General features: G+C 40.6%; 1 protein-coding gene across 5 annotated transcripts in view; it reads right to left on the bottom strand.

Annotated features, from left to right (window-relative positions):
* The window catches only part of MUSK (muscle associated receptor tyrosine kinase), a 104,405-nt gene that overhangs the window by 80,086 nt on the left and 9,825 nt on the right, over window positions 1-14,494 (bottom strand). For all 5 annotated transcript variants that reach the window (XM_004710952.2, XM_004710955.3, XM_004710953.3 and 2 more), the window contains exons 2-5: window positions 11,261-11,387; window positions 7,397-7,548; window positions 3,080-3,207; window positions 1,468-1,609 (exon numbers count right to left, since the gene is read on the bottom strand). In XM_004710952.2, coding sequence (XP_004711009.1) covers window positions 1,468-1,609; window positions 3,080-3,207; window positions 7,397-7,548; window positions 11,261-11,387 — 549 coding nt within the window. The remainder of the gene's footprint in view (window positions 1-1,467; window positions 1,610-3,079; window positions 3,208-7,396; window positions 7,549-11,260; window positions 11,388-14,494) is intronic.

Below are 14,494 nucleotides of genomic sequence, written 5' to 3'. Positions count from 1 at the left end.
ATTGCTGCTGAGCCACGTGGGGGAAAGGACAGGAGAATCCTTGCACTCCTTGATGTCACTCCATAATGTTCTTGTCATCTGGGTAAACCTTGCCTACACACCACCTTGCCTTGTGTGGGTCACTTTCCCATGCCCCCCAGCTGTTTCAGAATCTTCCCCCTAGCTCTTAGAGAAGTGCATTAGGGAGCAAGCCTTACTTTCTACTTCTTAAAGATAATAGGAGCCATCGTGAACTGATTTATACTGGAAAACATTTCTTCCTATTGCAAGGGAGGAAGTTCCTTCTTCCTGTCTAAGTATGTTGGCGTATACTTTATCATGGATGTCTAGGTATGTTTGCAAATGAAAAGGGGGACTCTATTAATAATTACTCCAGCACAACATGTGTACACTAGAACTGCTCTGGGCAAACAAGGACACGTGGTCACCTTCAGGATAAGATTTACCATTCCATTTACCCCTGGAACACACCCTTTTATATTCTGAGACATCATATCCCATTAGGGTTTACACTCTCATCCACATATCACCTTTTCCTTCTGTGGAGTTCCTCATTACTTTTTTATGACTCAATTTTTAATATTATTTCTATCTCTTTTATCAACCAGAGAAAAATGGAAAAATAGGTGATGATTCTGATAGCCAATATTGATCATTTACAAGGGACCAGACATTCTGCTAAGCATCATTAGCACCTTACCTTGGGAATACAACAAACCTCACGTAACAGATGAGAAAATTGAGAGAGAGGGAGGTTAATTTTTCACTTGACTCACCTAGAGAGAGGTGCTAGTTATTTATATTTTAAAGCAAAATCTGGTGTTATTTTAGGTCAAGAAAAATCCCATGACTTAGTGAACAGAATGCCTATATCTCCTTGGATTCTAATTTCTCATCGAGGATCTCTCAATCCTAGTTGTTGAACTAGCTTATTTAAAAAAAATGTTTTAATAAAAATATTTGGACAGTGTAACTCATCAAATGAGTACCATTATTTCTTACTCATTTTAGTCAATGTTTTATGTCTCTCCACTCTGACAGGGCACAATTTGAAAAACATGAAATACCTTTAAACAAGTTGCATATATATTTTTTAAAGCCATAAAGCTTATATGCTGAATAAAATAAAAAGATTGTTTCCAATGTTATAAACAAGAGAAGATCATCCAACCCAAGGAAGAAACTCTAAAATGGTATTCTGAGTAGTGTTATAGTAAATTTTGCCTGTTTGGGTCCAAATTACCAATGATTGCAGACAGTCGATGGAAGGTGGCCTATTATACTAGTGAAAGTTTCTCCTTTCATATTAAACTTTTCTGTTCTCACAGTGATGACCTCACGGTCCGATGGCCAGAATAGCTGAGGGGCCTGGACCTCTGCTTTCACAAACTAAATTATACTCTTCACAGAAAAAAAAAATAAGAAGTTTTCTGTTCACAGTGTGATGGAAACACATTTAGTTCTGACCTTCAACTTCCAGTTTCACCAGTTTGGAATATGCCGTCCCAAGGCTGTTTTTTGCCACACATCGATAATGTCCCGCATCTTCTTTTTGTACATTGTGGATCCTCAAACTCCCGGATTCCAGAACCGCAATGCGGGCATTTTCCTGCCAGAAATGGGGATACGAAATTTAAGGCATCATGCTCAATCAAGGACACGCTTGCTGTAGTTTATTAAGTCATTGTTGTCACTCTGATCATCAGCGACATGAACACTGACTGAGCATCTATTATGGATCACAATGTCAAATAGGAATGTCCAAAAGACAAAATAAAACAAAAAACCACTGCCCTCCAGCTGATTCGTGTGCCCAGTGGCCCCGTGTGACTGGGTGGCAGCGCCCTGTGAGGCTTTCTAAACTGTAACTCTTCATGGACACAGACGGCCTCTTCTTTCTCCTGGGAGGAATGGCTGGTAGGTTTGAGCAGCTGACCTTCCAGTTAGCAGCCTTGTTTTTAACTCACGGAGACTCCAGGGCTCCTGAGATATTACAAAATTACTAAAATTAATCTTCTAAATTACCTCAGGAGCAATAGTTTATTTTCTCTCACTACAGAAGGGCATCAAGATTTACGACTTGACTTGCTAGACGTTACAGTAGGCCTATCTGATTGAACATAGTGCTTTAACTATATGGCCCTGTGCCTCCTTATGGGAATGTATGTCCTTTGACAAATTGGAAGATCCTACAAATAATAACAATTTTAATTTTAATTTAAAAGATTACAATTACCTTTTCCTTTATGGACTCTAAATTCAGTTGCACACATAAAGCCACTCCTGTTTTCATTGTAGAAAATAGACCCAGTATTTATCAGAAAAGGAGGACCGGAGAGCTAGACCATGATAAACCATTTTAGCACTACTTGATTTAGCTTCAATCAACAAAGCTAGTTAATTTTTGCACTTTTAAAATTAATTAACATATATTGAGATAGACTGTGCTAGGTATGGTAAGATGAAAATCAGACTGCCGGCGGTGACCTTACTGGGTTCATAGTTGGTAGGCGGTAAGTGTGGAAAGAGATATTGATGATGCCATACAGTAATCAATGAACATATTGTGGATAAGATAGAAAAGCAGTATAAACTAAACTTGGATAATAAAATTTTAATTGCTCCTCTATGTAAGTAGGAGGCACCAAGGTGCTTGTTCACCTATCTCATATCTCTAGGCTCTCACTTTACACCAGAGGGTTTGTTTTTATGTATTGTCTTCCAAATAGATTTCTCCTCCCAGAAATGATCAGTTCTAAGACCTGTATTTTCCTTAATGTAGAAAAAAAGGAAGGAAAAAACAAATAAACAAACCATAAACCACCCAAGAAACAAAGATTCTAGCTATGTTTTCTTTTCCATCTCTAGCACTACTAATTCTGATCTCTTTGGTTTTCTCCAAATAGCTCTAATTGGGGTACCTTACAATTCACATGTATGAAAACAGAAATACTTGAGTTTGGTTGGAAAACATAATTATATATATATTTTTTAATTGTGTAGGTGAGTTTAGAACAGAGTGCTAAAATATGTTCTAAAATACATCTCATATACATGTTATATCATGATGATCACTTACCCTGAGAGCAGTGTCTCCCTTGATCCACGATACTGATGGTTTGGGATTGCCCATGGTCGTACATGGTAGAACTGCCTTTAATCCCTCTGTTATTTTTACATTTATGGGAGGACGAGTTATTTTTGGTTCTGAAGGGAATAATAATTTCCAATTAAAAATGCAATGTGACCATACCAACCTTAGGAGTTCCAACTTTCTATTTAATTCTAGATACCTGCATTAGAACATTTACATATTACAAATAGAATTAACCCCCATTCATCTGTCCTATAAGTAAGTACAAGATCCATCTGAAATCAGCAATATCTCTTATTCCTTGTCCTTTTCCTAATCCAGCCTGAACGCTGGCCACTCCCTCTCAATGTACTGAAGACTGTGGCAACAGGTTTAGAAGAAGGATTGTTAACATCCGTGATACGCAAGATGATACAAACTTGCTTACTGAAGGCAAAGAAGCCCTGAAGCACTCAATGTAAAGAAGACCAAAATCCTCACAACTGGATCAAGAGTAACATAATAAATGGAGAAAAGGGTGAAGTTGTCAGAGGCGTTTCTTGTGCTTGGACCCATAATCAATGCTCATGGAAGGCAGCAGTCGAGAGATCAAAGGACCAGCTGCATTAGGTAAATCTGCTGCACCTCTTTAGAATATTGAAAAGCAAGAATGTTACTAAGAAGACTAAGGTGTGCCTAACCCAAGCCATGATCTTTTCAGTCACGTCATGTGCACGTGAAAGTCGGACACTGAAAAAGGAAGACTGGAGAAGAATTACGGTGCTGGAGAAGAATATTGATCTGTCTTGTAAGAGGTATGGTCAGAGTGCTCTTCAGAGGCAAAGATGGCAAGACTTAATCTGACATAATTTGGACATAAGTTGGTCAGGAGAGACCAGGCCTTAGAGAAGGAAACCATATTTGCTTAAAGCAGAAGAGCAGCAAAAAGCCAGGAAGGCTCTCAGTGGGGCAGATCAGTTCCTTCTGTTGTGCATAATGTGGCTATCGGTCGGAACCAACTCATGGCAGGTCACAGCATCTGTCCGACGTAGTCACTATGAGTCACTTCAGCTGGACGATAATGAGCTTGGTTGTTGGAATATACAGAAGCGTTGACAAGATACCACTACTGTTTTACTGAAAACATTCGGAAATTAATTTAAACTATAATTCTTTCCTTAGTGCTCTAAAGTTACATCAGCAAAACAGAGGACTGTCTTCCCAGGAGAGACAGCTGAGGATTGGGTACAGTTACTGTTACTGTCAGGTCGCATGTCATGATCAGCATGATCTGTGTTCTTCTCCTTCCACCTCAATCATGTGCACGCTAGCAGGGGATATGGGTGGGTGTGGTAAGTGGTGTTTGCCAAGGTTGCATGGCCTAAGGGTTTTTGATGAAGTCATTTATTGTCATGTGGAATTGGTATTGCGCTGCATTATGAACAGGGAATACATGCACTTTGCTACTAGCCTTACGTGAAAGTGTTTTTGTCATATGAGTACTGTAGAAAGCTCAGGTTAGGGGTGATATTTTTTTTTTATTTCTTGCATTTCCTGAATTCAGTGTCTATGTCAAGTCTGAGTCACAGATAATGCCTCCCACGGGTCTTCAAACTTTTTAAACAGTTCACTGTCCTTCAGACCCGTTGGAGGGCTGGACTATAGTTTTAAAAAAACTATGAACAAATTCCTATGCACACTGCACATATCTTATTTTGAAGTAAAAAAAACAAATGGGGCAAAAACAACCGGCGGGCCGGATAAATGTCCTCAGCGGGCCAAGGACCCCTGCTCCAGAACTGTGTTCAAATTCACTGTCTCCTACCTTCTCAGTGAGAGTTGTGGACATCGGTGGAGTGAGGTTAGAAGACAGAGAAGAGTCCATGCGGGAATTTGATTATAAAAGTAAGTCAGGAATGAGTAAGGTATTGATTAGGTGTTAGGTAGCATCCCATGGGTGCCATCAAGTGGGTACTGATTCATAGTGACCCTATGTGCCACAGAGAGAAACACTGCCCAGCCCTTTGCCATTTTCACAATTGTTGTGTCTCAGCCCAGTGTTGAAGCCATGGTGTCAATCCATCTTGTTGCGAGCTCTTCCTCTTATTCACTGTCCGTCTGCTTTACTAAGCATGCTATCATTTTCTAGGGGCTGTCTCTCCTAAAAATATGTCCTCATTTCTGAAGAACATGCTGACTATACTTCTGATATAGACTTCTTAGTATTTTGGCACTCCAGTGAACTTTGAATATTCTTTACCAGCACCATAATTTAAATGCATCACTTTTTCTTCGATCTTCCTTATGCAATGCCCAACTTTCACAAGCATATTAGGCACGCCTTAGTCCTCAAAGTGACAGCCTTGATTTTTCAACACAAATCTTGTGCAGCAGATTTGCCCAATGCAATACATGGTTTGAGTTGACTGCTGCTTCCATGAGCACTGATAGTGGATCCAAGCAAGGTAAAATCCTTGCCAATGTCAATCTTTTCTCTTATTTTTATGTTACACAATGGTCACGTTGTGAGAATTTTTGTTTTCTTTACATTGGATTTTAATCCATATTGAGGGCTGTACTCCTTGATCTTCATCAACAAGTGCTTCAACACTCCTAATTTTCAGCAATCACTGTTGTGCGGCTGCGTATCAAAGGTTGTCAATATACCTTCCTCTAATTCTGATGCTGCATTATGCCTCCTATAGTCCATTTCTCAGGTGATTTTATCAGCATACAGTTTGAATAAGTACTTTAAAAGTATGCCACCCTGACACACACCTTTCCTAATTTTAAATCACTCAGTATCCCCTCGGTCTAGATCTATGTACAGGTTCTGCATGAGCACAATGAAGTGTTCTAGAATTCCCATTCTTCTCATGGCTATTCATAATTTATATTGATCTACACAGTTGAGTGCCTTTGCATGGTCAATATTATACAAGTAAACACCTTCCTGGTATTTCATGCTTTGAGTCAAGATCGGTCTGATGTCAACAATGCTACATAGCTCCTGTGCCGTGTCGCCCCCCTGGAACGTTTGGAAGCTCCCTATCAATGTCCTCCTGTAACAGTTTCTGAATTAGCTTTAGCAACATTGTACTTCCATGTGGTATTAATATTGTTCTTTAATTTTCACACTCTGTTAGATCAACTCTCTTTGGAATGGTTAAAAATATGGAATTCTTGCAGTCAGTTGGCCAGGTCACTGTCTTCCCAAATTTTGAGGCATAAGTGAGTGAGGGCTTCCAGGGCTTCGTCAGCTGATTGAAACATTTCTGTGGCATTCCATCCGATCCCTGAACTGTTATGTTGTTACTGCACCAGTGCGGCTTGGAATTCTTCCCTCAATACAATCTGTTCTTGACCATATGCTACTTCTTGGAATAGTGAGTAATTCTTTTCGGGACAGTGACTCTGTCTTCGGTCACGTCATTCCACCTTTTACATACAGAATCCTTCAATATTGCCAGCTTTGGGGTTTTTTTCCTTCAGTTCTTTCGTCTTGGGATATGTTGAGTGTGCTCTTCCTCTTGACTTGGTAGTCCTAGTTCTTGTCACGTTTCATTCTAATACTTTGCCTTCTTGCCTGCCTTGTGAACCTTTCGGTTCACCTCTTTTAAACTCAAGAACACGTAGGACCATCGAACAGTGAAATACTTAAAGGTATTCTATCCTTACAGGCAAGCCGTTTTAGTTAACAAATGACAGAATTCCAATTTCTTCACTTGACTCTCTCATTGCCCCATATGCTAAAAGAAAAATCTGCTTCTAAGTACATCCCCCAAATTACTAACAGGGCCCTCAAATCAGCCGCCCCTCAAAGCCCCACTCACAACTTATTGTAATTATTCTAGAACTTCATTGATACATACAATCAAAGCATAAAAGAAGAAACGTTCCAGAAAAAAATTCATCAACATAAATAAGGGACCAAAATCAAATAAAAACCTATCTTAAAGAAAACAGTGGGGGAGAGGAATCAGAAGGGAGAAGAAAACACATTTTAACAATTCATTAGGGATATCCTTAGAGAGATCTGAGTTAGTATTGTATTATATGAATAGAAATTTGAGAAGTTTTAGAAATTAACAATATGGGTTTAAAGATAAAAATGCTCAGTAGAAGGACAAAATAACAGAATGGTCATACTGAAGACCAACTTTATGTTAGAAAATGTTGGAAAAAATCTCTGAGAAGATAGAGCTTCAAGGTTTTGCTTTGACTAAACCTTATCTTGCTGCTGAACACGCAGGTCATGGAGGCTTGCTTCAAAATGTACCGAATCAACATGAAAATCACGAAGTGTTTCTCTTTCTCACTCACTCATCTTCACTTGAAGAGCCGCGCAGCTCTCGACAGCCCCTCCCACACCATTGTTGGCTGTGCAGCAGTAAATGCCGTCGTCACTGTCTTCCACACTCAGGATGGTGAGGAGCTGCCCGTTCTCCCGAATGCTGTACCGAGTATCAAAGAGCCTGCAGGGAGCACAGGATAAGGTCAGAGTAATGCTTCAGTCTGCGGTTCTATGAATATGGTTAATTATCAATCCGATGGCTTGCCAATGGAGGAAGCAGCATAAAAGTTAGGAGGAAACTTGAATGACTTCTGAACAATAGACCAAAAATAGCTCGTAGAATAAAACTGACATTATCATCTTTCCTAGGCTTCAATTATTCAAATACCAGGGTTTTCAAAAGTTTTCCAAAGATGACATCTACTAATAAGACCAATTATAAATGTGTAAATTTAACTTTATTTAGGCAAGTATAATGCAACCCAAATATACAAAATCATCTAGCCATAATTACTGGGAAGTTGCTACTAAAAAATGAATACAAAGACATATAAATGTATCCAGCAGAAAGGCTTTTATTATAGTTGTAACTACTAATTGAATAGCCATTCATTCCTTACGTGCTTGCCGGGTGCCCAACCACTCTCAGCCATTGTTTTCCTTACTCAGGCTACATCAGGAAACCAAACCCTTTCACAGGACATACTTTGCAAACACTACCTCCTTTCCTTAAATGCAGACGGTTTGTTCAGAAGGAAATCAAAGGAACAGAAAGAACAATTTGAGGGGAAGCATCATTGTAAAAAAGTGGGTGTACGATCAAATAAGATCCTTTATGCAAAATGTGTGTGGTACACACAGTAATGGCTTCCCAAAGATCTGTTTCCGAATCCCTTGAATCTGTCGTAAATACGCTACTTGACGTGATAAGTGAACTTGGCAGATGGGATGAAATGAAGGATTCTTAAGGAGATTATTCTGGATTCCGTGCATGAGTCCCGAGGGCCTCAGAAGATGGAATGGGAAGCAGAAGAGTCCGAGGAAAAGACAGGATAACAGACGTAGACATGGGAGAGACCTCATGGCTGTCTTGGAAGCAGGAGACAGAACCACAAACCGAGGGATACTGGCGCCTCCTCGAAACAAGAAAAGCAAACCAGCAACAAGAAATCCGGTTAGCTCCTCTGCGAGGCCCCAGTTAGAACATTGCCAGGCTAGCACCTAGATTTTAGCTTCACTAGAACCAGAACCAGAACTCTTTCTGACCTCCAGAACGCTTGAGATAATAATTTTGTGTTGTTTTGAAAGCCACAAACGTCTGTGATCACATTTGGTACAAATGCAACAGGAAGCATTTTTCATTACGTTTCATTACTGAGAGGAGTGATAGTGCTGTGACACATACTTTGAAAATACGTAACTGTTGACATCCATGGACAGATCTTACAGTAAGAGCCTGATTGGGCTGGCTGGTTTTCAGCACAGAGAATTGTAGGGATTCCTGAGTGAGCTTGGCGTGGGAGGGGAGGGGCAGGTGCTAATGAACCCAGCCCATTGTGGCTAGGGATAAGAAAGAGAAGGGGCTTGTTGGCTTAAAGTGCAGGGAGGTGTGTGGACTCCCAGCCCACTGCAGGTACCACTGACCCAGCCTCCAGGAGCTAGGGAAAAACCCAGCTGAAAGGAGAGAATGACTTTGACACCATGGGCTGCTGCAACTTCCGGCAATGTGATGACTTGTTCGGGCTGGAGTTAGTTTATGGGTGTGGATGCTCCAAATCCCTACCTGCATAGAAGATGCTTCAGATAAAGGAGTATGCTCATCTCCTCAGAATACTGATTTAAAAGGGAAGGGTAATTTGGAAATGTGGGTGGGAGAGAGGAGACAAAGGCACAAAGTGACAAGGGCTCACATTCTTTCATGGTACACTTACACACTACCTAAGGGAGATTCCTCACCAAGAATAGTCGTTTTCTGATGGGTCTAGGGAAGAGAGGGTGAGATACGATGCTATCTTATCTTAAGATACGGGATAAGGTGTGGGCGTTTACTATTATCAGGGTTAATTGTGATTGTAATAACTGGAGTTATAGAAGCTGTCCATGTGAAAGATGGAGTAAGGAGCAGGCACTGGAGTCTGGGGTGCAGTGGCTAGACCTCATGTGGCCCTGAGAATCTCAGAACAAGGGAATCATCATTAATTGAAATTTTATCAGAGGCTAGAAGGGTGAAGCTGAGATACATTTTGGAGAATCTGACCAGATAAAAAGGATACAACACGCTGGGGCCCAAGTGACCTTCCCTTCGGACTCTTCGCCCTCCTTAAGGATTAATTGTCAATGACTGTTTCGGACTGTCAAAATGGCCAGAGGGTGCAGAACTGATCCTTCAAGAATGACAGTGTCAATGGTTAGAAGGTCCAGGGGGTAGCTTGTAGTCCAGTGAATTACTTGATCATGGCTCTTCTAGCCATAGTCTTTGTGACTCCCACCAAAATCCTGGTTGGGAGCAAATATGATGGGCTGACAGCCCATCAAGGAGATTGGATAGTTTGCTAATAATATAAATAAGGTTTGTGAACTTCTTGTGGGGCGGACCAATGCAAAATGTTTAAAACCCTAATGTGTGGCTTGGTGCATTTCGCCATCCGTTAGGCGTAAAATGAGACACCCTCAAGGCAGAAAGGTGGCATCTGACAACCATCAAGAAAGAAGAACGAGGAGCAGAATGGTCCTACGACCCAAGAGCCTTGCTCTGGAACCCCCCTGACCCAAGAAACACATGGCTGTGACATTGGAGACAGAAAGGGACGAAGAGAAGCAGTGGGGGAAATATAGCAACAGTAGTGCAACAGAATCAAGAGTCCTGATTAGGACAGGGAAGTGGGCTTCCAGGCCCCTGGAGTGGGAAAACTGACTCCTTTTGGCCTGGAGGCTTGCTGATGAAATGGGGTGCCACCAGGCACTTAGTAGGGCTAGATTTGCCAATCTATGGAGCTAGAGTTGAGTGCCTTCCAGATGAGACTAATTGGGAGAGTAAGGTGCCTCTTGGTACTTATTGGCAGAGCTGAAAGATTCTGAGACACTTGCCAAGGTGGGGCAGAAGCCAAAGGATTATGTGGTTGAAAGGCTAAAGGCCAGAGAAAAACGTGTCTGTGAGAACCGCTGAGATGAGGCTTTTCTGGCTGAGGAACTATATCCTGAGCTATTGTGATCCTGCAATTCTAACTTGCTACTTCCTGAGTAAGGCCCATCATTGTGAAAATTAAATAAAAATGTAAGTGGCTTTTTTGTCTTAGGACCTTTGGGACAGTTAGCTCGTGGTTCACTTTGTTCCAGATTTCTGGAACATATGTTCATCAGATAACTATTATAATGAGTAAATGATAACATCGGTTTTATCTGACCAATGGAAACTGGTTTTTAGTGGTTTGAAAGACTGACTCACTGTACGTCAGGAATCACTTCTACCTTCCAAAAGAAAAGGTCATGACCATCTGGGGGTCAGATTCTGAACTGTGTGCTTCCCTTTATCTAGCAGGACATTAAAAGTGTAGGAGATGCACTTGGTTTCCATTTGCACCCTGGGCTGTCCTGGCACACATGCCTTACACTTAGGGCGGCATGGTGCCTGCAATGACTGTGCAGATTCCCCGAGGTCCTCCTGTGGGATCCACAGACATCTCTGGCTTCATCATGTCCATATTCTCTTCTCCTCATTGAACTTTAGAGCTTACATTATGAAAAGGGGGACATTTACATTTTACATACTCTAAAAGGTGAGAAAGAGTTTACTTTTCTTTGGCGTGTTGCTAAGAGCTCTGGTTGCACTTGTATCAGAGATAAACTTCAAAGTAGCCGTGGGCATTCTTACCAGAAAAAAGGCAAATACTTACTTAATAAGAATTTTATTTCTAGTCCAGGAAATCTCAGGCTGCGGATAGGATTCCACGGCACACATGAAAGTAGCCACCTCTTCCACTAAGGCGTCTACTGTTTCAAGGGGTGTGGTGATAACAGGAGCTGAAATGAGAGGAGAATCAAATGAGAACCTTCCGGAATGTTGCTTGCTACCCTCCAGCTCGTCAGAGATCCGCACATACCTATCTGAGAAGTACATTTCCTCTCAGCAGAAGCTTGCTAAAAGGAAGGAATCTCTTAGGCAGGGGATTTTGTTTCTACTGGATGTTTAAGGATCCAAAGAGACTTTCAGAAGGGTAGATTTTAGAATTTATGTCAAACAAGAAAGGGAATATTTAGGTTTTGTGAGGCCCAAAGCTTATAGGAAAATGTGTTTGTTTTCTAGATTTAAAAGAAAGATTCTTATTAAAATAGGAATATAATAGTATTTCTTACATGATAAAGACTATGTTTCTCACACAGACACTCAATTTGATAATAACATCACCAGATAAGAATAAGACAAGTACACACATGCACCAAGAATGAGTTGAATTTGGTTGCAGCAGAGACGGAGAAAGAGTATTCCAGGCAGTGGAGAAAGCATAGCAAAAGACCTGAAGAGGGAAGGAGATTGGTCCCCAAAGGCACTATTAATACTAGGCGGGTAGGAGGAGGATGTCGTGGGGAGGGGTGACCAATCACAATGATCTACATATAACCCCCTCCCAGGGAAACTGGACCACAGAAAAGTGGGGGAAGGGAGACATCGGTCAGTGTAAGACATGAAAAAATAATAATTTATAAATTATCAAGGGTTCTTGAGGGAGGGAGGGGGGAAAATGAGAAGTTGATACCAAGGGCTCAAGTGTAAAGAAAACATTCAAAAATGATGATGGCAACAAATGTACAAATGTGCTTGACACAATCGATGGATGGATGGGTTGTGATAAGAATTGTACGAGCCCCCAATAAAATGATTTTTTTAAAAAAGAACATTTATAAGGAACAAGGAGGAGAAAGGGGGCTTAGAAAGAGAATGGGAAAGAGAAGCTCGAGAGTTGCAAGCCAAGCCAGCAGGGTATGTGGGCAGAGTCCAAGAGTAGCATGTGTTTCCAGAAGGAGGGAGAGTCCAACCCTGCCAAGAGTGTCCAACACTGCCAAGAAGTCAACTAAAACAAGGACTGAGCAGTGCCCATTGAGTTTCCTGAAAAGGAGGTCCTTTTGATTCAATGGATATTGGATAGTGGAATTCAGCTGGGAGTGGGTTAGGGGCCGATGGAAGAAAGTGGAAAACAGACTTCTTTCTGAGAGTCTGGCTACGGTGGGGAAGGGAGAAATTGGGTAGCATGTAAAGAGGACAGAGAAAACGGAGTGTTTAAATGCTTATGGGAAGCACGCAATACATTATAATTTTTTAAGTGTTGAAGATAGGAGAAAAGAGAAGAGAATGAAGAGAGGCAGGCCCCTGAGAAAGCAGACAGACATGGGACTCGGAGGAAGTCAAGAGACTGATCAGAGGCCTGAAGACAGAGCCCTCTGGCAGCATCAGTAGGAGGGGAGGCGAAAGGACAGGCCGAGGGAGCTAGGCTATTTGTTGTTAGAAAGTGGAAGAGATTCTAACATAAATCTTTCTTTTCTCAATCAAGTAATAGGCTCTTACACTTGTAAGCACAATTATACATCCTTGTATGCTTACAAATAAGCAAACATGGGTACAGTGTGTGTGTGTGTACAAAATGGAATAAATACCAAACTATTCCAAGTATTCCTCCCTATGTGTTAGTATGATGAGTATATTATTTCATATTTTGGTTTATACCTTATAGGGTTCTTAATTATAGCATATGCGCTCCTTTTGTAATAAAGCACACGTGTTACTTCTGTAACAAAAAAGAGTTTATAGCAAGCAAGCAAAATGAGAATGCTGCAGAAATATTAATTTTCTAAAATAATGCAATAGAAAGAGCTTTGTAATTGATAGCAACCTGTAAGAAACAATATCAATTTCCTCAGCAATTGCAAAGATATTAAAGGATAATGAAAATAAAATAAGTCTTAGCTTGTGGAGTGCAGACAATGACGGGTCCAAAGGTTAATCGACAGTTTTGAACACTTTCATTGTTTAAAATGAAAAGTGCACTAGCACAGGTCTTGAATGTGAAGCTCAGCTCTATAATTTACCAACTCTAAAAAGCCACTTAAACACTCAACTGCTGTAATCTCAAATATGGAAAATATAAACCTGATTTTCAGAGATGATAAATGCTCAATTGTACTAAATTGTCCTAAAAGGGGAGGAGATGTAGATACACAATGTGGCCTTTGAATTGTGGTGTGCTGGAGTTGGCTTATACAGCTTATTATAGCCGATTGTTCACTTTTTTAAAATTTTGTAAGATGTTTGCTGAATACAACCCACTATTGTCATCAAGCTGATTCTGACTCCTGGTGACTCTATACAGGGTTTCTGAGGCGTTATAAATCTTCAAGGGCGTAGAAAGCCTCATATTTCTTTTTTTTTAAGCCTCATCTTTCTCTTGTGGAGCAACTAGTGGTTTAAACCACCAAACTGAGGTTCATAGTACAACACTCACCTGACAGTGCCACCAGGATTCCTTTTATTAATTATAGCCATTACTATAACCAATGTTATGTAAACTTATACTCAAATACAGGTTTTAAATACAAGTAACTTAAAAAACAAAGTAATAATACTTAAAATAAATCACTTCCTAATTCTTTTATTGAGGATGGAACCTGCATAAGGGTCTGGAATTTTTTATGGTATACCTTCAAAAAGCTCTTCTACGCTGCTCATGTTATATATTCCCTTTATTGTTTTCTTTAGTTTGTTCCTGTTGTTGAGAATATACTCAGCAAAATGTATACAAATTCAACAGTTTCTACATCTACAATTTAGCGACACTGATTATACTCTTCAAGTTGTGCAATTATTTTCACCCTCCTTTTCTGCATCGTTCCTCATTAACATAAAGTCAATGCCCTCTAAGGTTGCTAGTGAACCTTGCGCTGTCAACTTGATCACAACTAATTCTCCAAAGAGGACAACAACGTGTACGATAGACCTTGTTCACTGGTTAAGCTTAAGTGTTGTTCAGGTCCAAAATGAATTCAGGGGATATTTTTGGTTGAAAGTTTAAAGATGATCTCGGGGCGATAGTGTCAGGGGTTCATCCACCCACCATGGATTCAGTTCCATGAGGAGT

The sequence above is a fragment of the Echinops telfairi genome, unplaced genomic scaffold (genome assembly GCF_000313985.2).
Source record: "Echinops telfairi isolate 266 unplaced genomic scaffold, ASM31398v2 ScPeMD7_7410;HRSCAF=8448, whole genome shotgun sequence".
Lineage (NCBI taxonomy): Eukaryota > Metazoa > Chordata > Mammalia > Afrosoricida > Tenrecidae > Echinops > Echinops telfairi.
This window is presented reverse-complemented; position numbering and strand designations above follow the sequence as displayed.